At 39.8% G+C, this 25,379-nt stretch overlaps 1 protein-coding gene across 4 annotated transcripts in view; it reads right to left on the minus strand.

Annotated features, from left to right (window-relative positions):
• The window catches only part of csnk1a1 (casein kinase 1, alpha 1), a 49,115-nt gene that overhangs the window by 15,136 nt on the left and 8,600 nt on the right, over positions 1-25,379 (minus strand). For 3 of the 4 annotated variants that reach the window (XM_054791088.1, XM_054791090.1, XM_054791089.1), the window contains exons 3-5: positions 19,462-19,588; positions 16,400-16,498; positions 5,491-5,574 (exon numbers count right to left, since the gene is read on the minus strand). In XM_054791088.1, the coding sequence (XP_054647063.1) occupies positions 5,491-5,574; positions 16,400-16,498; positions 19,462-19,588 (310 nt within the window). The remainder of the gene's footprint in view (positions 1-5,490; positions 5,575-16,399; positions 16,499-19,461; positions 19,589-25,379) is intronic. The other variant, XM_054791091.1, reaches the window with a different exon arrangement.

A 25,379-nucleotide genomic window follows, 5' to 3' on the forward strand; every position in this document is an offset into this window, starting at 1 on the left:
TAACATACGGCCTTATTAACACTCTGTCTACCAGAATTCTGCAACTACTAGAATGACCATAGCAGTCATTTTGACTCTTTGTATATAATTTGGATTATCATTAAAAAGATCTAAAAATAAATTGGTGGAATATGTAAAAAAAACACATCAGGACACTAAATGAAAACTATAGTGATTGAGTGTTTGATTGAATTGACACAACATAACTTCTCTGCAATTACACATGCAAACTCGAACTGCAACCATTTTCTGTGAAGCAAGGCTAAAGCCTCCATAGCTGTCACCTTCTTTCTACTTGTCATTTTTGTCTCTCTTGGGTTTAGAGTGAAGCTACAGCTAGATTTTAGCATCACAGAGCATAAAAAACAAACAGCCAATAGAGCAGGAGGAAGGGCGGGAAAAATGTAGTAAATAGTGAAATATGACACCCCCTGTAAAAAGCAGGCAGTCAATTTGACTGCTATGGTCATTCGAGGTAGTAATACTCAGATCTCTTTAGTGTTTTGAAATTTTAATGATAAAACAATGTTAGAATAAAATATACACACATTTAGGAAAAGTCAGTGTCCCCTGGGTACATAGGTTTTTTTTAACCAAGTTATGACATTGCAAATTTTGAAAACAGTTAAAATGACTGCCTTGGGAGTTCGAGTGTTAAATTGCACAAAATGCAAAAGATGGTAATTTTCAAACTCTGTCAGGTGCAACCTTAAGCAAAATTATCATTGGGAAATGTCTGCCAAATGACTTTGTTAAAGCAATGTCTTACTGAAGTAAAATGACAACATCAACTACCCCTGTAAAATGTCATCCCCTCCCATTCTGGTAGTTCATACATCATAACCAGCTGTCACAGGAAAACTGGTACAATATGCTCTACCCATTTGTGACATGGAACAATAAGTTGGAACAATCATATAAATACAATTATTCCCAAGTGGCCTTAATGATAGAATACCATGGTGAATGCCCCACCAACTGCAGACTAAGAGTACATCCTTTAAATTCGAAACAGCCGCCTCAGCTTTCAAACAAACACTTAAAAATAGTAGGCTCAGCAATGAAACACAATTTAAAAAGTCGTACTGACAAATTCACATTTGAACTGAAATAGGACTGCCACATAGAAATTATGACGATACTGTACTTGAAAGAAAAATGGCACTTGTGGGAATTTTGCTTATCCACAATCCTTATGTGAAACATGAACACACGTCTTTCCCTTTTCTGTGCGTTCTAGAGAGACAGCTAGCATGTGGTAGCTAACAAAGCACGTGACGGGACACACCTGTTTTGACTATAAAGCCCTAAAGAAACCCCTCCCGTAAAAGGGCAACAATGTTCCATTAACATAATTGACCATTATATAAACCAAGCTAGAACATTGTTATTGTAGGAGCTAACATGAAGAGCTATATTTCTGGCCTAGTGATGCAGAGCCTCACGCCACTACAGAGAGGTAACGGGCCGACTCAAAACCAATGCGATAGAACAACCATCTGTACAGACCAGGAAACAACAAGCATATGAACAACTATGAATAGACAAAAAAAAAAAAGAGAAAAACAGCATGAGGGTGCTAACAATGCACGTAATGCGACAAACCTCTTTCGACTATAAAGCCCTCTAAAAAACCAACAACGTTTTATATACGTGCTGTGACCATGCAGTAAACAGGTACATTCATGACAGCATGTAATTTTTACAGTATTTTGCCCTATTTTGATCATTTTAAACATTACTGGAACGTCCTTCCTGGGCGCATTGATTTCACAGAGCCCATAGATAGAACTAGTGCCACGAAACAAAAATGGTCTCATTTTGAGACTAAAATATGACATGTCACGAGTAAATTTTTCATCTACTCCCGCATGTGCGACCAGATAAAAGTATGTCCGTTGACCAGATGCACTTTGTCCCTTATTACTGTGAGAATGTGTAGTCAATTGACGACAACTTGTAACAGTCTAAGCCTATCGATGCCAGCATGTGTGATCGCTCACGTTTCAATTGTATTTGATTGAATCTTTGTTTGCACATTTTGCCTGGCTCTCATTTCTTCTGTCGCACCGACAACAGCTAGCTAGCTATTGTTATCAACCTAGCCACTGGTCCATTAACTCCAAATGTGACTTTTTAACCACAGTGATATTTTGTCTTTAAAACAAGCAATGTGGTTTGTTCGGTGCTCGTTTTTGTCCCACAAGGAAGCTAGAATGTGGTTTTCTCTCTCCACTCTGATTTTGAGTAGCAGATTCTCAAAACTATGAACACACATGTGGAATTATGTAATTAACAAAAAAGTGTGAAACAATTCTAAAAATGTCATATTTTAGGCGTTTTATTTCTTATTTTTTGATAGCGCTGCAAACCCTTGGTGTTCTCTCAATGAGCTTCATGAGGTAGTCACCTGAAATGGTCTTCACTTCACAGGTGTGCCTTGTCAGGGTTACTTAGTGGAATTTCTTACCTTATTAAATGGGGTTGGGACCATCAGTTGTGTTGTGTGTGTCCACACTTTTGGCCTGTACTGCATATTAATGAACAATTAATTTCCCATGAATTAGTATTCCTCTAAAAAGGCATCAAATAAAATGTAGGTTTGTGTCAAATAGTACACCGTTTGTTTCACACAAAGCCCTCCCCGCCCCCAAGCCACTTTACTTTTTGTTGCTGACAAACTTGCAGTAACGTGCAATGAGGTATTTTGCCAACCCACATTAACTCCTAAAGAGGAAGAAAGGAGACAAGCACCACAGAAGAAGGCAGGCCGATGTGTGTGCAAAGATGGGGGCTATAGGAGTTAACAGTATTTATCAATAATACACTGTAAGCAGAGGAAATGTAAATGTTTACTTTGCAAGTCGATTTCGGTGTGTGTGACCCAAAATTTTCCTGCTTGCATTCCTAAAATTTTAAGTTAGGGGCCACTGTGCTCCTAGTACAAAAGTTAGTCTGGAGCCCTATACCGTGTTACCATTAGTGGAAAAGCTTTGTGTATACAGTGAGGAGGACACTGTCCAAAGGACTGCATCACAACAAAGCTTTCCACCTACCCAAAATCAACTGTAAAAGACACCTCAGACCAGCTGGACAACTGTTCATCCAGTAAGTCAGTGCTTGATATCACAGCTATACACAGTCCATCTAGCAGAGTACAAACAAAACATGGAATGTGGGCTAATACATTCCAGATAATTTGGTTGTCTATTCGTAGTTTTTACTTCTTCTTGTTTCCCAGTCAGTACGAATCCTATCGCATTGTTTTGGAGTGGGTCCGTTATTCAATAGTGGCATGAGGCGCTGCGTCATTGTGCCAGAAAAATTGTTCTTCGTGTTAACTCCTACAATGTCATATACAGGTCAGTTAAGTTTTTGGAGAATTTTTAGGGCTTTATAGTCTAAAGAGGGGTGTCCCGTTATGTGCATTGTTAGCTCCCACATGCTACTGTTTTTATCTCTTTAGAACATGCAGAAAAGGGAAAGACGTGCGGTCATGTTTTACATAAGGATTGTGGATGATGGGCGAAACTTTAAAAAGTGCGGTTTTCCTTTAAAATTGTTCGCCAGATCAGGGAAAAAGAAAAAGAAACAAATTGCACCTTCGCCCAAGCATACCCGACATATCTTCATATTTCTCGTGCTTTCTGCGTCAGTGAATTTTTAATCACTGTGCAGTTTCATGTCCTGAGTCCAATTTAGTGCTTTGCAACTACACAATGCCACCATCAGTGTAAACAAAGCAGAAAACATGACAAATCTAGAAAACTGAAATATTTAGCTGAAAGGTCAAATGAAACAATACGTGTTATGGTAGTAGAAGCAGAAGCAGCCACATGCAGTGCAAAATCCTTTGTACTGACTATAATGACCTAGGCTTCTGCTTGAAAATGGTGCTTAGATACCTCTGTGGTGATACTCTAGTCTTGTTAATAACACACAGTGTATCATTATTCAGGCAAAAAGTTGCAGGCTTCATTAAAATTAGCTAACCAACTGTCTCATAAAAAGATGGGATTTACAAGATCTCAGCTCAGTTTAGGGGAGGGCAATCTAGCGAGTTTTTACTGATATACTTGTTGATATACACAATGATACAATAATGTTTTGGTAAATGTTGTCCTGCAAGGGTGTGTGGTGTGTGTGTTTGCCTCTTTCCTCTCCTCACTCTGTACATCCCCACCTCCACCCTCCCCATGCGCTGCTGCCTGCTCAGTGCTGGCTAAGGCTATGAAAGAAATTGTGTGTAAAAAGACAAACAAGGTTAAGTTATTATGAGATGGTATGGATTGAAAAGATCAGATGAGTAGATAAATATAATGTATAGAGAATGTTGCAAACAGGTTGCATTGGAAAGTGAAAAGCACATGGGATCTCGACCACATCAGTAGACATTATTTGATTTTTAAGTATTGGGTTGTTACCTTTGTTCTGTAATTGCACTTCACTCTATTGTTAGAAAGACTGAAAACTCTGCACAGAGATTGACAGTGTTTTATTCAAATTTCAATGATACATTTGCCCAGACACGACTATTAGCTAGGATTTGCGAGTTGTCTGCGATGTCGGCATCACAATCTGCATATATGCATGAAGTGCATTTTATTGAAAAACAGGGAGTCCAGCGTAGCTCTACTGTGTGTACTGTGATTGGCCAACAAGGCACTGCTAGCGCAATCACTGGACAGTTGTCCATCTTTCAGTTGTCTATTATTCATCTCAATCACAACTTTACTGCTGGAGATTTTTGATCAGAATAAAATACTTATGTTTTGGTGTAATACATCTCTAAAATGTGGATATTCCTTCAAGTCTGTGAAAAGGTACAATTATTAGTAACTTATGGGTGTTACCAGCCAGCCCCAACCCTTGACTGGAAAAAAGGCTATTCTGGAGAGTTGTTCTTGAAACCTGCAATGTTTCAACCTATATTTCATTAGGTCTATACTCTGGACACTAAGATAATAGTGCATAATGAGGCATTCACCAAATTTTATTCATTTATTTGCTCTCTCTTACTACTGACAGTTGATAATTCCATTAGATGGGCGATCTTCCAACAGCAGTAATATTTTCGCAAGATAACATAGACCAAACTTGTTTGACATTTTTCATTCCAAAGGTTGTTTCCTTACGTTAGTGAAAACTGTGTTTCTGTCTTAAAGGCTTAAACTGCACCAGGTTTGACATTGGTTTATAAAAAGAGTAGGTGGATTTAATTTACTCACACGTCAAATATCGCACAAGAGACTTCCTTTAGGGTAGGTAAGAGGAGCAGCCCTCTAAAAAGGAGGTTTTACAAGTAGAGAGCCAAGAATGAACATTTTTACCCTCCTCTCCCAATGGAATGAAGTGCACACTGGGTGGTTGAGTAAGTAAGTGCAAGATGAGCGCTAATGGTCTGATTCACTCAAAGCCTGTATAGTTAATTATAATTGCAAAGCGACAACTGCTGTTGTGAGGCAGCTGGTGTTGCGGTAAAGGTCACACCTGGTTTAATCCTGAGAAAGATGGGTCCTGAGAAGAGCTAACCGCCAAGCTTCTTTTCCTCTTCCCCACTGATGAGTCTAAACACTAGGGGCAGACAGTAGAGGGGCAGGGGTCAAAAATCACAGCCTCTATCCACCTTTAGTCACAGTTAACATGAGTACAACAGGCACTTCTAGTTGCACCCACTTAGTTTAAAATTAATTCTGTACAAAAAAAGTACAAGCGCCTTTTGTACATTTAAGATTGGACCTACAAACACAAATTCCTTATTTTTGTGGTATATGATAAATCTGGCCATCAGTCAAGAAGAATTACAGGTGTGATGTTCTTCTGCCAGGACACCATGGAAAAATCAATATTGCACAAAAAGAGAAAAATCCCCCAAAACAAAATGAAACTTCCATATCCTATCTGACAGTGGTTTAAAAAGCCAGCGCCGAATGGCCACAACATAAACAGGACCGAGAATTTTTGGCGGGGCAGGGGTCCAAGAAATAAGACCATGTTTACATTTACAGAAAAGAAAAACTATGCCTTTACATCGACATAGAATTTTAGTTTGAATATTCATTCAGCCAAGTTCAATTTAAGCTCAGAAATATGTGTTTAGTAGATTATTCCTTCAATGCTTCTTAACACCACTTTTATACTATTGGAAGTCTCTAGTTCCCTTTTAAGTGACGCCCTAGTTGTAAAGAACATACATTTGCTGGACGAGCAGCACAACTGAGAATGTGTGATGCATCCATGGAAAATGTGCCATGTGATCACTGTCTATACAAATCAGTTTATTTTGCTGTTGTTACAGACTCCTCAGACGCTTCAGTGCTGACAATGAGCTGCCTGACTGGTAATCTGTAACACTTACACACTTGTGTAAGTACTGTAAGCTTTTTATATATACACTGTGGTGTGAAAAAGTGTTTGCCTCCTTCCTCATTTATTTTATATGTTTCAGATCAACAAGTTTAAATGGTCAATGACAACGCAACGCAACGCAAGGAGAAGAAACACTGTCCTGCTGCAGAACCCAAGTTCATTTCAGCTTGAGGTCACAAACAGATGGCCGTGCATTCTCCTTCAGAATTTTTTGGTAGACAGCAGAATTCATGCTTCCAGTTATCACAGCAAGTCATCCAGGTCCTGAAGCAGCAAAATAGCCCCAGACCATCACACAACCACCACATTATATTGTCGGTATGATGTTCTTTTTCTGAACTGCAGCATTACTTTTACTCCAAATGTAATGGGGACACACACCTTCCAAAAAGTGAAACTTTTGTCTCGTCAGACCACACAGTATTTGGGGATCTTAGTGATCATCAAGATGTTTTCTGGCAAAATTGAGACGAGCCTTAATGTTGTTTTTGTTCAGCAGTGAGTTTGGTCTTGGAACTCTGCCATGCAGGCCGTTTTTGCCCAGTGTCTTTCTTATGGTGGAGTCATGAACACTGACCTTAACTGAGGCAAGTGAGGCCTGCAGTTCTTTAGATGTTGTGGGGTCTTTTGTGACCTCTTGAATGAGTCGTCTCTGTACTCTTGGGGTAATTTTGGTTGGCCTGACACTCCTGGGAAGGTTCCCCAATGTTCCGTGTTTTCAGCATTTGTGGATAAAGGCTTTCACTGTACAGTCAAACCTGTCTTAGTGGCCACCTGCCTATAGCGGCCACTGAAAAAGCCCCCGCAGAAAATTGTGTATAGCGGTCACCTGTCTAACACGGCCAGCGGCCACCCATTTTGTATCCCTTGGTCAATATCGGACCGCATATAGCGGCCAAAATACCGACTCAAGCAGAAGCTTCATGCACGAAAAAGTTTAGTTTTTTTAAACCACTGAAGCCGTTGTGTGTAGACTTTAATTACTGAGTCCTAGCTCAGTCACAATCATTCACAAGATCCACACAAACTGTCAGTTGTTCAACATAAAAAAAGCCGTCTTCTTTGGAGCTTGTTGCAGACAGTGACACCGTTTATTTCCTGGTGTGAGACAATGTGCGCTGGTCAATACTGTAATGCCCCTTGTTGTGGGGAAGGAGAGACTCACGTCGCCAATGCACTTTAATCGCTTTATCAACAGCGGAGAACACGGCAGGACTTTACATCCACACACTTCCCAACTCTCTCGACACTCACAGCTAGCACTCAGCCTAGCTCTCCTGCTCGTGACGTCGCACCGTCACTTCCTGATGAACTAAAGCTGTAGTGACACTCTGCCATATACAACCCCTGGCAAAAATTATGGAATCACCAGTCTCGGAGGATGTTCATTCAGTTGTTTAAATTTGTAGAAAAAAAGCAGATCACAGACATGACACAAAACTAAAGTCATTTCAAATGGCAACTTTCTGGCTTTAAGAAACACTAAAAGAAATCAAGAAAAAAAGATGTGGTAGTCAGTAACAGTTACTTTTTTAGACCAATCAGAGGGAAAAAAATTACGGAATCACTCAATTCTGAGGAAAAAATTATGGAATCACCCTGTAAATTTCCATTCCCAAAACTAACACCTGCATCAGATTAGATCTGCTCGTTAGTCTGCAGTTAAACAGGAGTGATCACACCTTGGAGAGATGTTGCACCATGTAAACTGACATGAATCATGGCTCCAACACAAGAGATGTCAATTGAAACAAAGGAGAGGATTATCAAACTTCTTAAAGAAGGTAAATCATCACGCAATGTTGCAAAAGATGTTGGTTGTTCACAGTCAGCTGTGTCTAAAATCTGGACCAAGTACAAACAACATGGAAAGGTTGTTAAAGGCAAGCATACTGGTAGACCAAGGAAGACATCAAAGCGTCAAGACAGAAAACTTAAAGCAATATGTCTTGAAAACACAAAATGCACAGCAAAACAAATGAGGAACAAATGGGAGGAAACTGGAGTCAATGTCTGTGACCGAACTGTAAGAAACCGCCTAAAGGAAATGGGATTTACATACAGGAAAGCTAAACGAAAGCCATCATTAACACCTAAACAGAAAAAAACAAGGTTACAATGGGCTAAGGAAAAGCAATCGTGGACTGTGGATGACTGGATGAAAGTCATATTCAGTGATGAATCGCGAATCTGCATTGGGCAAGGTGATGATGCTGGAACTTTTGCTTGGTGCCGTTCCTATGAGATTTATGAAGACGACTGCCTGAAGAAAACATGCAAATTTCCACAGTCATTGATGATATGGGGCTGCATGTCAGGTAAAGGCACTGGGGAGATGGCTGTCATTACATCTTCAATAAATGCACAAGTTTACGTTGACATTTTGGACACTTTTCTTATCCCATCAATTGAAAGGGCGTTTGGGGATGATGAAATCATTTTTCAGGATGATAATGCATCTTGCCATAGAGCAAAAACTGTGAAAACATTCCTTGAAGAAAGACACATAAGGTCAATGTCATGGCCTGCAAATAATCCGGATCTCAATCCAACTGAAAATCTGTGGTGGAAGTTGAAGAAAATGGTCCATGACAAGGCTCCAACCTGCAAAGCTGATCTGGCAAAAGCAATCAGAGAAAGTTGGAGCCAGATTGATGAAGAGTACTGTTTGTCACTCATTAAGTCCATGCCTCTGAGACTGCGAGCTGTTATAAAAGCCAGAGGTGGTGCAACAAAGTACTAGTGGTGTGTTGAAGTATTCTTTTGTTGTTGTTTTTTTCATGATTCCATAATTTTTTCCTCAGAATTGAGTGATTCCATAATTTTTTCCCTCTGATTGGTGTAAAAAAGTAACTGTTACTGACTACCACATCTTTTTTTCTTGATTTCTTTTAGTGTTTGTTAAAGCCAGAAAGTTGCCATTTGAAATGACTTTAGTTTTGTGCCATGTCTGTGATCTGCTTTTTTCTACAAAATTAAACAACTGAATGAACATCCTCCGAGAATGGTGATTCCATAATTTTTGCCAGAGGTTGTATATAGTAGCACAGCTTTGTTCTGTGGGTGGTGTAGAATAACAAGCCTAGTTGTTCTTTACAACTTTTATCTGCAGTCCCACAGTGCCCTCTACTGGTCAACATGTAACAGTATAATTATATGTATCTGCTAACACAACAAGCTTCTAATCACAGACATGTTAATATGTGCGTGCACAAATTCAAAATGGCCCCCAACCTGTCTACAACGGCCACTTTTGCCGTTTCCCTTTAGTGGCCGCTATAGACAGGTTTGACTGTAGTTTGCTTGAGTCCCAAAGCTTTAGAAATGGCTTTATATACTTTTCCAGACCGATAAATCTCAATTAATCTCAATTAATAACATGGGGGACAATCACCTTTTCACATAGCCATGTAAGTTTGTATTTTTTCCCCTTAATAATAAAATGAATCATAGCAATACGATATATATATGCGCAATATGCCAACAACTGTTATATCACATCGGGTTAGCTTCAGCTCCAATAAACCTTCAGCTCCTAATCCGTCTTTGCCATTGTTCACTCGCAACAAAGGAAACTATCAAGCAAACCATATAGAAGCATAATTCAGGCTTCCAGGTCATACGCACCAACACATTTGAAATGATAAAATGCAGAGGTACTCACCACAAACGCATGATAAAGATGACTGATAAAACAGATCACATCAGAGTCACGGTCTAGTCTTTAGCCTGGTCCTCATGCTACTGCTACAGCCACCTCCTCCATCTCCCCATAAAGTGACTAGCGGTGGTAAGCAGCCCCGCTTCTCCTGACTAGCAGAGCAATCAGAAGGTGTTTCTCCAATGCCGCATGTACATAAGCCAACTACTTGCCTGTTGTAATTCCAGTACGGATTTACGATCATAAATTTACTTGTGTTCACCATAATGCAAGTTTTACAGCCTGATTGTAACAAAGTTAACCAAATATACCTCTGCAGCCACATAGGGTGCTGCCATCTTACAGACATTACATCATTACGTCAATCGTTTATGCTGTAAGGAATGCTGTATTATGCTTTATCACATATTTATTTAAGTTATTAACAACTTAGGGTGAATGATCTCTGTTTTCTGGGAAAAATAGCCTCTCAAGAGAATTGTAGAGACCTCCCACAAAAAACCCCACAAAAATTAGCCATAATTTGCGGGAACGTGAATGCTGAATCGCTAATATGTGGGGAATCCACTGTATTGTGTTATGTCTGAACATTTTCACATTTCAAATTCTCCAATTTCTCCTTTGGTGCACTTGATATTGCAAAAAAACTTAATGATTATGAATCATCATTATTTCTCGGTATACAAGTGATGTACTACAAGGGATGGCTATCGGCATGTATTGCTGTTTTCATACCGACAAGAAGACATGGCTAAATATTCAATGGCTGCTGCCAAACCGGCTGAAACTGAACCTTCAGACATTCTGCAAAAGCACAATGATACCACAGTGGGTTACAGGTGGATTTTAGTACCCCTACCTGATAGTATCAAATTAAGAGGCAGATCAACATCCACAGGGGAACAAGTCAATCCATGTGTGACATTTAAGGTTTACAAGTCAAGACAATCCAGCAGGAAATCTCTAACAAGCCATTATATTTTGGCTATTAAGTATCAACATGGATGACTTATACACTCATGTTCAAAATCTTACGACCAGTTGAAAAATTGCTAGAATTTCCATTTTGCACATTTGGATCTTAATGAAGGGGCCGCATGGTGGTCTAGTGGTTAGCATGTTGGCCACACAGTCACAGTCTGGAGATCGGGAAGAACTGTGTTCGATTCTCCCTTGGGCATTTCTGTGTGGAGTTAAAGCTAAGAAGCATTCTCTTTTTAAACGTGGTCAGATTGCCGAGCTGCATAAGCAGGGCCTCTCACAGCGTGCCATTGCTGCCGAGGTTGGGCGCAGTAAGACAGTCAGATTCTAAGTTTTTTGAAAGATCCTGAGCATTATGGAACGTAAAAGTCAAGTGGTAGCTCTACTTAAAACCTCATTAAGATCCAAATATGCAAAATGCAAATTATAGCAATTTTTCAACTGGTCTTAAGATTTTGATCGGGAGTGTATGAATACAACCTAATATACTCCTCCTTAAAATTGACATTAACCCTTTGCTCCATTTCAAAGTTCTGAATACTTTTTCTTTCTCCAAACAAGTGTTGAAAATATAATTTTTGGACCAATTATATATAAGAGGTGACTGGCTGTCGCAAAGTGATAAAACAGTTATCTGGAGATTGATGAACAAGGTGCTTAAGTTAGGCAGAAGCACACATTTCTCCACAGTAGTCTAGTACAGGCGGTCCTCGCTTCGTGGTTACAAACACACCGTTGTAAATGTTTAATTCAGCACAAAAAGAAAAAGAACTAGTTATGTGCACAAGACTGAAAAATACATAGACGGAGTAATACGTAATCGCATACTGCTAAATCAAGGAAGGACATCGTCACTTTTGTTATTTTTAGTTACATTTGTAACTTTTACTTTCATTATGTCTCCCAAGTATGTGGCAGACTCTTCTGGTGGCAGAAACAAAAAGTCTTAAGTAAAATTAGACACTGTAAAACAGCCAGCGGACAAATGAACTTTGGCTGCATTTCTGGTCGTAGCCGCTCAATCGCCAAATATGAAGGACAAAGGTGGCATTTTAAACATGTAGAAGGATCTGCTCCAATTAAATGGACAGTGACAACTTAACAGTGTAGTGGTCTCATTATGGAGACTTCCTTCTCCCATTAAGCCTGTCTCTCCCTCCCTTGCAACACCTTCCAGTGTGCAAGACAACCACATGGTCACATCATTAAATTAATGGGATGGCTACTCTCACAAATCAGTAATGACAGCCACCACCTCGCAGAAAATAAATAATCAGAATGACTAGAGATATGACTGGAAATAATCCACAAAGTCGGGAAAATTGCAGTAATACAGCAGCTTAGACGTGATAGGAGTAGGCCTGTCACAATAATCAATCAATTAACCCCATGACAAATAAAAACAAACTCAATTTTGCCAGTCTTAATAAATTGACATGTGCATGCTTGCTTGTTGGGAGCTAGCCAGTGTACACAGAGTGCTGCAAGTGAATGTCATGGGGAGTAACAAGCAAGCAAAAGTACAAGGGTGATTCTCCTGAAAGGGGTAACGGCGAATGAGAACATTCAGAGGTGTACCAGCAACAGTGCAGTTACTTCGAGGGTCATGACGCACAGACTACAGTGATTTGAAGCCATAGCCATGTGAAAATATACTGCAAATATATTGAATGAACAGAGGAAACAGTGTTGAAAACATTTTAGTGCGTGCTGTGCATAAAACATGATTTGGGCTGTCAATTTCAGCCCGTGTGCGCATAGTCATTAGTGACATTAAAATGTTTCTGACAAAGAATAAAAGAAAAACGGTGGAACTTACGGTTCAGCTGCTGTGATTTGTCAAGTCTAACACTTCATTGTGCCCCAAATGCATTTTGTTGCATCCAAAACTTTGACCAAACTCCAAAAACATTACATCTCATTAAGCGTAAACAGCGTATTCCACACAATGTTGATAAAAGCAAGGACGCGTATATGCAAATGAGCTGACATCTGCATTGACACACAATGCCAGCTTCCGAGTACGTCCGGCTTATTTCTTCGTCCCCCTCCCCCCTCAATATTCAGACAATAACGAAAGTGACACTGATTGAAAATCAGAAATATTGTAGTTGTGATTTTAATTTAAGTGCAATTTTTGCTAAAAGAGACAAGTACAATTTATTTTCATTGGGGTGTTTGTCTTTGTTGTTAATTTATTATGTTTGTTAGTTAGAAGCTTGGTGGCCTAGTGGTTAGAATGTCGGCCCCACATGGGCCGGGAATATCTGGGTTTGAATCTCCGTTAGGCAGTTTGCGTGGGTTTTCTCCAGGTAGTCAGTACATTCCAAAAACATGCATGTTAGGTTAATTGGAGACTCTAAATTGTCCATAGGTATGAATGTGAGTGTGGGTGTGTCTGTCTATATGTGCCCTGCGATTGGCTGCCGACCAGTCCAGGGTGTACCACCTCTCGCCCGAAGTCAGCTAGATAGACTCCAGCATACCAGCAACCTTAGTGAGGATAAGTGGCATAGAAGATGGATGGATGGGGGGGACAAAAGTTTGGAGTGAACAAAAACTTAAGAGATTGGCAAAAAGCGGAGGATACTCTAACTGCAATGATGACAACAAAGCTAATCGCAGGCTAAAAGCTAGCTGGCCACAACTAACAGAGCAAGCAAAATGGGTGCTTAAATGTGCTGCCAGGAGAGGCTTGTCAACAGTGCAGTTACATGTCCACGCCCAGGTAGGTGCCATGACTTTGCGGGTTGTTTACGTTTTTAGTTATCTGAATAACTGTGGTTATTCTATGGTGGTAACTATGTTAACGTACCACCTATTTACCTTACGTTAATAGACGCTGGTACTTTACACTACACATTTGAAGCAGCATTACATGAGAAAAACTCAAGAGACGACAAGAAGTCATTAGCTATAACTGAAAAGATGACCAGCTCTTTTCAGTGGTAAGAAAAGCCGGGTTTAAACACTTAATTGAGCATCTCGAACCTCACAATATTATGCCTAGTCGCCACCACATTATGGATAAAAGCATAAAGATTCTTCAAAAGTAAATGGGTCCATTTTTCCTTATACCTACTGTTTTCTAACATTCCACATAACAAAATAAGTACAAGTATGTATGATTTGTGGCGATATCACATTAATATCAGTATCTGTTGATATTTAAGGCTGCAATATCGGTATACAAAAATCTTGACTAATGTAATAGCATGTAATAAGAACTCTTCACTCAAAAGCAACTACTGGTGGCCTACAAAGCCCCATCAAAGAAACCACTGCTGCAGCAAAATGTCACCCTTCCTTTGCTTTACACCAATAGCATTTGTCAAGGTGCAGATTTACTCCTACCAAACTGCATGTAATGCCAGCATGTTGCAGCGCACATATATAATTGGGAAAGACGTGTGACAAAATTTTGAGTGGCTAACTGGGATAAACAGGCAGGTAAAGGAAACTTCAAATTTCTTGATGACCACCTGGAACAGCTATGAATGTACACAATTAAAATAACTGGTCATGTTACCATCTATGTAAAAATACATTGTAAAGTTTTTTATTTTTTTCCACTGGCAGGCTTAGGCTGTTATTGTGTCAAAACAATGCAATTTGCATATTGAGGAGAATGGCATTTTAGCCACACAAATTTCTGCTCAAGTGGGACTGGTCAAACCAGAATGGCCAAGCAGGTTACATTGACAACAAAAATCTTGAGCAACATGAGCGCATGGTGGAGATACAACTACATCGAAATTCAGTACTGTAAGTCATGATGCCATGTAATTGGTTTTGTGAAATAAAAATAGATTGTAAAATTCTCATTGTCAAGTAAACTATAATCATTAGAGATGTCCCTATCCAATCTTCAGAATCGGGATCGGCTGCCAGTGATCTGTATTTTGAAGATCAGATACTATCGGCTTCCGCCATGAGATTGAGCCGATCTGGTTGCCGTATCACGTTCGTAACTGTGGGCCACACTCCAACATGGTAGGTGTGGCAATGCGATTTGAAGCTGGTTGCCACTCAACTTCGGCCACCCGCAAGAAGAAGAAAACGCACCACCACCATGCAGACATGTCCACGGTCTACCGTGGTGAAGTTGGTTTCGTGTTCGACGTTGGATATTCTGCTCCGAAGCTACCGCGGGAGTTTCCCCTCACTGTGCCCGGACTGCTGTGCCATTGTGTTGGGAGCTCCCAGGCAGTGGTGGAGCTACATGGTGGCTGTGGCCACCCTTGGTCACTGTCCGGCCGCCCCACTGGTCATCTAGACATTTCAGGTATCAACTTATTGCCGCCCCTATGAAAAATCTCTGGCGCCGCCACCGCTCGCATGTGAAGTGCTGCTCTAACCGCTGCTTGTTTACACTAGCGACTGTCAATAAATTACTATTGCGTTGACAGGTTTGTTCAAAAAAAAAAAAAAAAAAAAAATTCTATATCACGCACCAAATTGATCTATAACCATGTCAGATGATTAGTCCTACCCTAAAAGTATTTTACACGGCCATTTTTTCCAATTTTATCTTTTATTGGATTAGGGACATGACTCAGAGGTTTGCTCCAAACAATATTGTTGGTCATGCTGTGTAACAAAAAAAAGTAAATTCAGCAATACTTTGTATTATTTTTAATGCTTTGAAGAGCTATTTCATAACAATATTCAGTTCAACAAATTCTTTCTGGTAACAAAAGCTCATTAGAAAAAAAGAAAAAGGATCGGTACCGGATCGGCAAGACTATTAAAAAAAAAGTCGGATCGGAAGCTAAAAAAACGTGGAATGGGACATACCTAATAATCATATATTGCCTGCTCTCACTTTTGGCCTTGATATGACCAGCCAAACCATTGAAAACATGAGCCCCTTTTTCACCACAGGAACTAGTCAGGAACTTACCTGGGATTTTGAAAAACCTCTGCACATTTCCACCTACTTTTCCCGGAAAAGAAAGATGGGAAAAGTAATCCTTTCCCAGGACACCAAAGTTTCGCTGAAAAGGTACCTAGTACCAGAGGAGTCTTTTCAGAAGCCAAGAAACTTCTGAGGTGGGTTGTGTGCACAAGAATGCGGATTGTTGGAATGCCCTCATACTGTTTCGTTCACCCACCATGTTACCCTGGCGTGTGGGTTGCAAACTTGTTTTTGTTTTTCATTTTTACAATCGATCATTTGAAAAACACAGCAAAAGAAGAGAAGCTATAAGAAGTGGACAGACGACTCTTCAAAGTTGGTGGAAAAGGGGCTAATGTGTACTCTGGCATTTCGGTGGCTCGAGTCACAAACCACAATTAAAAAAAAATATTTACATTTGGACTGGAAAGTTAACATGACTACAGCTGACACACAATCAACTGTTTACAACTCGTGTTTGGGCGTCTTACCTTGTTACAGTGACGGCCGATGCCCATGAGAAAGTTGTCTGGTTTGATATCTCTGTGGATGAAGTTCTTTGTGTGTACATACTCAATTCTGCTGATCATCTGAAATGAAAGGGTTGGCAAAATTTTCAATGTCTCCCAGACAATTGCAGATTTTGCAGTCTGACAATTTGGTGTTACCTCCATTTACTTAAATAGATACACTTGCTGAGCTAAAAAAACAAACAAGCATGTACTAAACTAAAGAACACATGCTGTATGATTTGAGTTGACTTCAGTCTACTATCTGGATACATCCTAACAGGAATACGACATATGGCATACCATAGAATTAAAACCTCTATCATTTGATAGATTTCTATCACCCTAATAATGCATGTTGATGACGCAACTTAGCCGTATCCTGCAGAACTGACAGTGACAAGCTGCAACAAGTCATCACTGTAACCTAGTGCTGGAGCTAGCGCGGCTAAAGTATGTGCGGAGCCGCTCCTCTGAGTTACTAATCCTCGCCTTCATGGCAGCAAATAAACTAGTATCATTATTACAGGGTTCCGATGGACTTTAGACTTCAAAATCCCATACTTTTTCCATACTCAGTAAATAGATTTAGGGGTGTCATGAGACACCCAACTCACGAGACGATGCATGAGATCGTGTCCACAAGGACGAGATGAGACGAGATTTTAACATGAAGAAAATATCTATTTTTAATAAATATAATAAAAGATAAGTACTTTAAACGAGTCACAAAACATTGTAGGTGTGTTTTTAAATGCAAATTCATGCTTTGAGACATTTTTGAGACCAAATAAGCCACTGTTATAATCATATCAATACAATAATAAATAATAAGAACAACAATAATATAATAATACATCATCATAATGCAATATTTGCTGTAAAAGGTAATCTTTCTCTCTGTAAAATTGCAGTTTGTGACACGTATTTTCTCACAGGCAATTCACACTGTTTGTAAAACGGCTTTTCAATGGAGGTGTCAGCATTAATAGCTCCAGCTTGTAGTTCAACAATGCCAGCTCATTGTTTTTGTCTTATCTACTTATGCGTCTGTGTAGGCTCTCAGTCGTACAGGAGTTGTCCAACGAGGGAAGAGGCTTCTTGAGACGTCATCTGTACTTCTGTGAAGAATGTGTCGGACGTTTCGCTCCTCAGCCAAAGACCTTCGTCAGCGAACTAACAAGTGTTGGTATCCTAGGCCTTAAATAATGATCGAAGGTGCTAATGGGAGGAGAGGATTAGGCCACCACTCCTCCCAGTCTTAGTGTAAGGAACCAATAGGAGGAGGGCATTGGCACACCAATTCCGCCCACTCGTACTGTATTTAAGGCCTAGGCTACCAGCACTTGTTAGTTCGCCGACGAAGCTCTTCGGATGAGGAGCGAAACGTCCGACACATTCTTCACAGAAGTACAGATGACGTCTCAAGAAGCCTTTCCCTCGTTATCTACTTATGCTATTTTAGTAATCGACTCGTCGTTTTTTTTTGAAAATGTAAATATCCTCTGATTTCAGCCTCTCAAATGTGAAAATTGTTTCATTTCCTTAGTCAACCCTAAAAGCAGACCTATTATCTTTGCGTTTGACTTTGGAGAACAGTGATCACCACTAGGCCTGTCACCATAACAAATTTTGCTGACAATAATTGTCCTACAAATTAATGTCAATAATCAATATTACTGGCAACATTTTTGAGATCATTTTTTCATTAATTATATGGCATAGTACTGCAAATACATTGTATCAAAAGCAATAAACTTTAATATTCTCAAGAGTATTTAGTCTCTTTTAGCAAAAATTGCACTTAAAAATTCAAATTTTAACCAAAAACAATATAAAATAGACACGGTCTCTGTCTCTATTAAGAAAAAAAAAACTCCAATAAAATGCACACAACAATAAAAAATAATAATAAAAAATTGAGTATCAAGTTTCTGTGTACAAAATTGCACTTGAATAAATAATGAACATTGGGTATTATCCCTTACCAGGAAGGCTTAACATGTAGCGAACGACACTGTCTGTGAGCGTGGACCATTTTGTGCTGTTTTCTCTCATTTTTTTTAACGTTGCCCACCAAACGCCTCAGCAAGTGTTGACCGTTGGGACGAAGGCACTGCTGCACGTCCAGAGGTAGCGGTATCAGTTCATCTGTGTTCATGAGCTCACCCTATTCATTCTGTTTAAAAGTAAAATATTCCCCACACTGGAGCTGTGGCATTTGGCTTAGAAACCATTGCTTTTATGCCTTCATGCATATTACATATTCATATTCATAAGTTAGCACACGCCGCTAACTTGTGCTACGGCTAAGCCCAGAAAGATGCAAAGTGCACCCTCTTGTCATCCAGCCTGTGTCGTAAAGAGAGAGGAGCGAGAGGATCACAAACACGCATGCACGTCAGTTTAGAAGCCGGCAAAATTATCGATTTACGTTTTATTTTATCGTTCGATTAATCGATTTATTGATCATCATGACAGGCCTAGAAACCACTGTTTGTGTTTGCTTCATATTTATTTGATCCATCTAGGGCCTAACCGATTACTCAATCAAAACATGCAACTTCAGATTAATCGGTTAATCTAATCAGATTAATCTAAAGCACACTAAGATTAGACAGAGATTCCATGTTGACCGCTAAAATAGCTTGAATGTAAAGTAGCAAATGCAAAATAAGTCCTTAGTACTCATTTACAAGCGTCTAGCTGGAACTGCGCTACAGCGGAGAATAACCAGTTTTGAACAAGAAATTAGTAAATAGACTTTAATCAGTCTAAAGAGACAATACAACATACACATGTCCAAAAAACAATGCAATACACCATCGCCTATGTCAGCAGCCAAAAGCCAGTCTCACTTGTAACCAGTTTTGAAATGCTTCCATTATAATTTACATGCCAAAGAATATACCAGCTGAAAGATATATATCGCAATAAGGATTTTAGACAATATCGTTCGTCCCTACATCCTACCCTTTGTTGAACCCCCTAAGCAAAATCATCACCTCAGAAGACTGCATAGAAATGTGATGTTTGTGGGCTACCTGGTCTGCCAACATAAGGACTGTCTTCATGGTGAAGCGGCGAGAGCAGAAGTTGAACAGGTCCTCGAGGCTGGGGCCAAGCAGGTCCATGACTAGGACGTTGTAATCTTTCTCTTGGCCATACCACCTAAAAAGAGAAGTCATGAGTCTGAGTTTTTCTTATTATTTAGCAAACATTCTAAATTTTGCCTACTAGCAAATGTAGTGTTCAACACCAAGCTGCTCATCTCACACCAATTTACATGAGCTAACATGATATTAGTAGTGCCTTTTCCACTTCTACACTGCAAGAACTTTTCTCATTTACCCGGGACTTTGAAAGACTTGAGTGTTTCCAACGACCCCAAACTTGCCTTGATAAAAGTCCTATCCTATTACAAGACACGTTTTAAAATTCCTAGGAACTTCTGAGGGGTAGAAACAGACTTGCAGCATTTCTGATCTGCTAATTTGGACCAATTTGGCTAACCTGAACACCGGATAGGCTTATTTAGACACACCAAAGCCCTAACACTTCACTTACTTTTTTAGTTAATCTTAGGGCACCTTCTTTTGTTTTTTAATAGTCTTGCTTTGTATTTAGCTTACTTGCACCTTAGTTAGAAAGTCTTGAGTTGAAACTTTGAGGTGCTGTGGGAAAACCCAACCCTCACAGATGACCAAGAATTACTACCTGGTAATTCAGGGTGCCGATTTCCTTAATTTTGAGGTATCAGCCATCGGCCAATTCTACATATGAAACCCATCTATCACTATTAAAGCTACTTTGACAAAAGAAAGGAGAGGTGAGCTACTTGCGTTTTATGTGTCTGGCAACATTTAAATTGTACGTTATTTAAAAAGCAGATCTCCACTTAAACAGTGTGCTCATTTGTCATTAAATACAGGCATCATGTCTGCACTGAACGGCTATAAAAAATACTAAAAGTTGAAACAAATATTCTTTGGTGAACTACTCAACAAGGTACATAACACAATGTGTTTACATTAAACAACTTAAAAAAAACACACAACTAGTGTTTTGAAGACAAGGCAATTATTAATAAAACAGCAAGGTTGTTGAGTGACTAAGTAAAAGTAAGTTAGCACGTACACTTGAACGAGATAGCCACTTTTAGCTTCCTCGTGGGTCAAAAACAAGCTCTGAACTACCCGCATTACTTGTATGTTTTATACAAAATGTTACAGTGGGAAAAAAGTCACATTTGGAGTATGAAAACCAGAGGCTAAGTGGAAAACTAGCTAGCTAGCTAGCTGCCACCAGAGAGGTAGAGTGACCACCAGAGAAAGTGTGTGAACACAGACAACAGCAAAGTCGAACGGCAGATTGAAAAGGTGAGTGATCACACATGCTGGCATCGATAGGCTTAGCCTGTGTCGTCAACTGACTCCCCATTTTACACACTATTTTTCACTCTTGCGGTAATAAGGGACAAAATGCGCCCCTTGTCCATCTAATAAGGGCCACATACTTTTATCTGGTTGCACATGGCCAAGTAGATGAAAAATGTACTCGCATTTCTCAAATTTTAGTCTCAAAATACGACCATTTAGTTGCAGTCTGGAGGCCTGGTATCGAGTTAAAATCATGCCAAAACCTCAAAAACACACAAAACAAGTTTTACTCAAGCCCAATGATTCACAACAAACTCAGTGTGATTTGCAAATACAAAACATGATTCAAGTCATGCATTTTGTTTTGCAAATAAGAAACATACCTATCAAACAAATACATCTTGCTTCACAAACCAATACAGCATGTTTTACAATTTCAAAAAATCTGCCAAAATCTGTATCGGCAGGTCAGGCTTTTTAAAGGTTGGCGATCGGCCAGAAAACTAAAATCAGTGCACCCCTACTGGTAATTGTTCCTGGAAAAACGTTTCATTGTCATACAGTAATCACTCGTTCAACGTGGATAATTTGTTCCAGACCAGACCGTGCTAAGTGAATTTTTGCAAAGTAGGATTCCTTATTTATAAATCATATTTTTGTAGTTAAGAGCATAGAAAACCTGGTTAAGACATTCTAAATATGGTTTTTAACATTATTAGAGCCCTCTAGGCATAAAATACCACCCCATGGTCTCCTTCAGACTCAACTGCTGGGTTCCACGTAACGTCACGTCTGGTTGAGGTCAGTCCCGCCTCAGAGATGGGAGGCAAATAGACGTCTTTGTAACTAGAAGTCATTTTAAATCAGAGCAAAAACACGCATACGCGCAGCGTTCTCACATGTGGAAATCATTCAAATATGTATTTCAAAAAACAGTATTACTAAGATAGTCCATCACAACAGAATAAAGTTCAGGAAACAACCACAAAAAGCAGAAAAAACACCTTTTTTCGGCGTTTGCTAACCAGCTGATACTGTTGTTGGGCAGAGCCGTGTAAGCACGGTCCAGTTTACAGTGCGCAACAAGAAGCACAATTTACACTAAAATGTAAGTTAAAACATTGTTTGAATTAAAAAATGTGAAATACAGCCACCTAGAAGAATGCACTGGAAGAAGTGCCACTCCATGGAGGGCTTCTTGGAAATGAGGCCTGCTAGCTAGCTTCTAGCAGCTTCTTTTATGATAGGAAACATTTATGAAAAATGTAATTATCTCATCTGCCTTGGTCAGTCGGCAAGCAGTGATGACATAATGAGAATCAAGTGGTGTCCCATTTTTAGTAGCTTCTTCCCCTTGGCCCTAGGTTTTAAAGGGAAGGGGAAGGAAAAAGACTACGGGGTAGAATTGGGATTCAGACTAAATCTCCCAGATTAAACACTCTTAATGGACAACATAATCATCAAACATTTATTCACATAGGGCGATGAAGAACTTGCAAGTTCTCCCACTTTGAAATCATGGAGGGGTCTGAAATTTTCATCTTAGGTGCATGTCCACTGTGAGAGACAATCTAAAAAAAAAAAAAGTCCAGAAATCAAATGTATGGTTTTATAATAATTTATTTGTATGTTACTGCTCGAAGTACTTGAACACCTGCCAATCAGCAAAATTTCTGGCCCTCAAAGACCTGTTAGTCCGCCTCTAAAAAGTCAACCTACACTCCACTTATTATTCTAAATTAGAAGCACTCTTCGAGATCGTTAGCTGCATAACGACACCTGTCCACCCCATACAATCAATAAGACTCCAACTACTAATATGGCTAAGACCAAAGAGCTGTCCAAAGACACCAGAGACAAAATTGTAGACCTCCACAAGGCTGGAAAGGGCTACGGTGCAATTGCCAAGCTGCTTGGTGAGCAAAGTTCAAGGGTTGGAGCAATTATTCGAAGATGGAAGAAGCTAAACATGACTGTCAATCACCCTCGGACTGGGGCTCTAAGCAAGATCTCATCTTGTGGCATATCAAGAAAGGTGAGGAATCAGCCCAGAACTACACAAGATTGAGCTGGTCAATGACGTGAAGAGAGCTGGCACCACTGTTTCCAAGGGACTGTGGGTAATACACTAAGATGTCATGGTTTAAAATCATGCATGACACGGAAGGTTCACCTGCTTAAATCAGCACACGTCCAGGCCCGTCTTAAGTTGGTCCACTCGCCGTGTTGGGAGGAGGAAGAATGAGGAATACCATCCCAAAAACACCATCCTTACTGTGAAGCATGGGGGTGGAAGCATCATGCTTTGGGGGTGTTTTACTGCACATGGGACAGGACGACTGCACTGTATTAAGGAGAGGATGACCAGGGCCATGTATTGCCAGACAACCTCGTTCCCTCAGAGCATTGAAGATGGGTCGTGGCTGGGTCTTTCAACATGAGAATGACCTGAAGCACACATCCAGGATAACCAAGGAGTGGCCTACCTAGTCAGACTCCAGACCTAAACCCAACAGAAAATCTTGAGAGGGAGCTCAAACTCCATGTTTCTCAGCGACAGCTGAGAAACCTGGCTGATCTAGAGAAGATCTGTGTGGAGGCACGGGCCAAAATCCCTGCTGCAGTGTGCGCAAACCTGGTGAAATCTACAGGACACGTTTGACCTCAGTAATTGCAAACAAAGGCTACTGTACCAAATATTAACAGTGATTTTCACAGGTGTTCAAATACGTATTTGCAGGAGTAACATAAAAATAAATGATAAAAAAAAAAACACACACTGCGATTTCTGGACTTTTTTTCTAGACTATGCCTCTCACATTGGACATGCACCTAAGATGAAAATTTCAGACCCCTCCATGATTTCAAAGTGGGAGAACTTGCAAAATCACAGGGTGTTGAAATACTTATTTTCCTCACTGTACCCCCTGTGACAATTGGCATACCCCACTTTGGGAACATAGGCAATAATGTATTCTTGCACACTTCTTGGGTGTAAGAACACAAATTGACATGTTAGAAGCATTATTTTCATTATGTCTGAAGATAATCTTTCACTACTTTTCGATCATCTTGTTTTCAACTATTTTATTTCTTCATGCATCACACCATGTACACACACCATTACAGCAAATCATTTCTGGTAAAATAAGTGTAAAAGGTAAAAAAACAAAATTTTAAAAATTTTAAACTGAAAAAAAAAACTTAATTTGGGGAAAAAAAATAAAACAGATTTCATAGTGTAGGCATGGACCGGTATGAGATTCTGGCGCTATGATAACTGTGGGCAAAAGTATCACAGAATTATAATTACAGTAGGGCCCTATGATTTCCGTGTGAATGGAATCGTGGACAAAATCGCAGAATTGGCCAAGAAAACGGAATTTACAGTTAAATGCGTAGTTTCTCAGAAAGTGACAGTGTGAATGAAATACTGTGACCGTGAGAACGAATGTTAGAGTGGGGAAATATTTCCCCAGCGGACCTCTCATTCATTGCGGCATGTCCTCACAAACACTAACCAGCCCCCTCCTGAACTAAACATGTCGAGGCGGCAACCGGAAACATCGGTGAAAAAAACTTTGAAATTCTTATTTGTCACACAGTGTGAGCTCACGTAGCAATAGCCAGTGTAAGCTAGCTGGATTAGCTTAGTGTAGCGGAGCATGCTAATGCAGCTGTGTGTGCCACTCTGGCTGTATGAGTTGTGCTTTAGTGCTTGTTAATGTAACCAAGCGTTTTAGGATGGCCGTTGACTTCGTGCAACGTGTGTGTGAAATAGGGAGACATCCATGGCTGCAAGATGCACTCAGATAGCTACCTCACTTTTTAACAGACTAAACACGTTTTCATCACACATCACACCTCCGGCCTTCAAAATAAGAGGAACACACATCCTGTCTCATTGTAGTAATAAAATCAGGGTGTTATGAATAATAGCTTACATTAATAAAGCTATAACAATTACATCTGCAACTACATCTTTAACCACAAGTACTGATATGATCGTTTCTTGAGGATTTTGTAGCAATGAAAACTTAGACAAACCTCTAAGTGTGACAAACATGCAAAAAGAAAAAGAAAAAAAGAAATTGGGAAGGGGCAAACACTGTTGCACACCACTGTACATACTGTCTCTAAATGTATACCATCCCCTATAACACGTGTCAATGGAGGGCCCAAACACTGCAGGTTCTCTCTCCAAGCAGTTTCTCCAGCAGGTGATTTAATTGATGATTTCCTTCCTTCAAACTGAAGGCGGTGTTAATCATTAAAATCCTCTGCCTTTAGTGACCGGCTGGAAAGAAAACCTGCAGTGTCTCATCCCTCCATGGCATGAGTTTGACACCCCATATCTATAAAGTCAATTTTAAACAGTAGCATATTAAATGACAGCTTTGAGGAAAGAATACATTTAATTTCCAGCCGTTTACAAATCCTTTTGCACCATTTTACAGAAAATACCTACTTTGGCACAGCTATAATAGTATCAGAGTTGATGATAAATTGTTCTCATTCAGTTATATTCAAAGTGCATTAAAAGGTGTTGGCTGAGATTTGTAGTTCTTACTAGCAGACTACAG

The sequence above is a fragment of the Dunckerocampus dactyliophorus genome, chromosome 11 (genome assembly GCF_027744805.1).
Source record: "Dunckerocampus dactyliophorus isolate RoL2022-P2 chromosome 11, RoL_Ddac_1.1, whole genome shotgun sequence".
NCBI lineage: Eukaryota > Metazoa > Chordata > Actinopteri > Syngnathiformes > Syngnathidae > Dunckerocampus > Dunckerocampus dactyliophorus.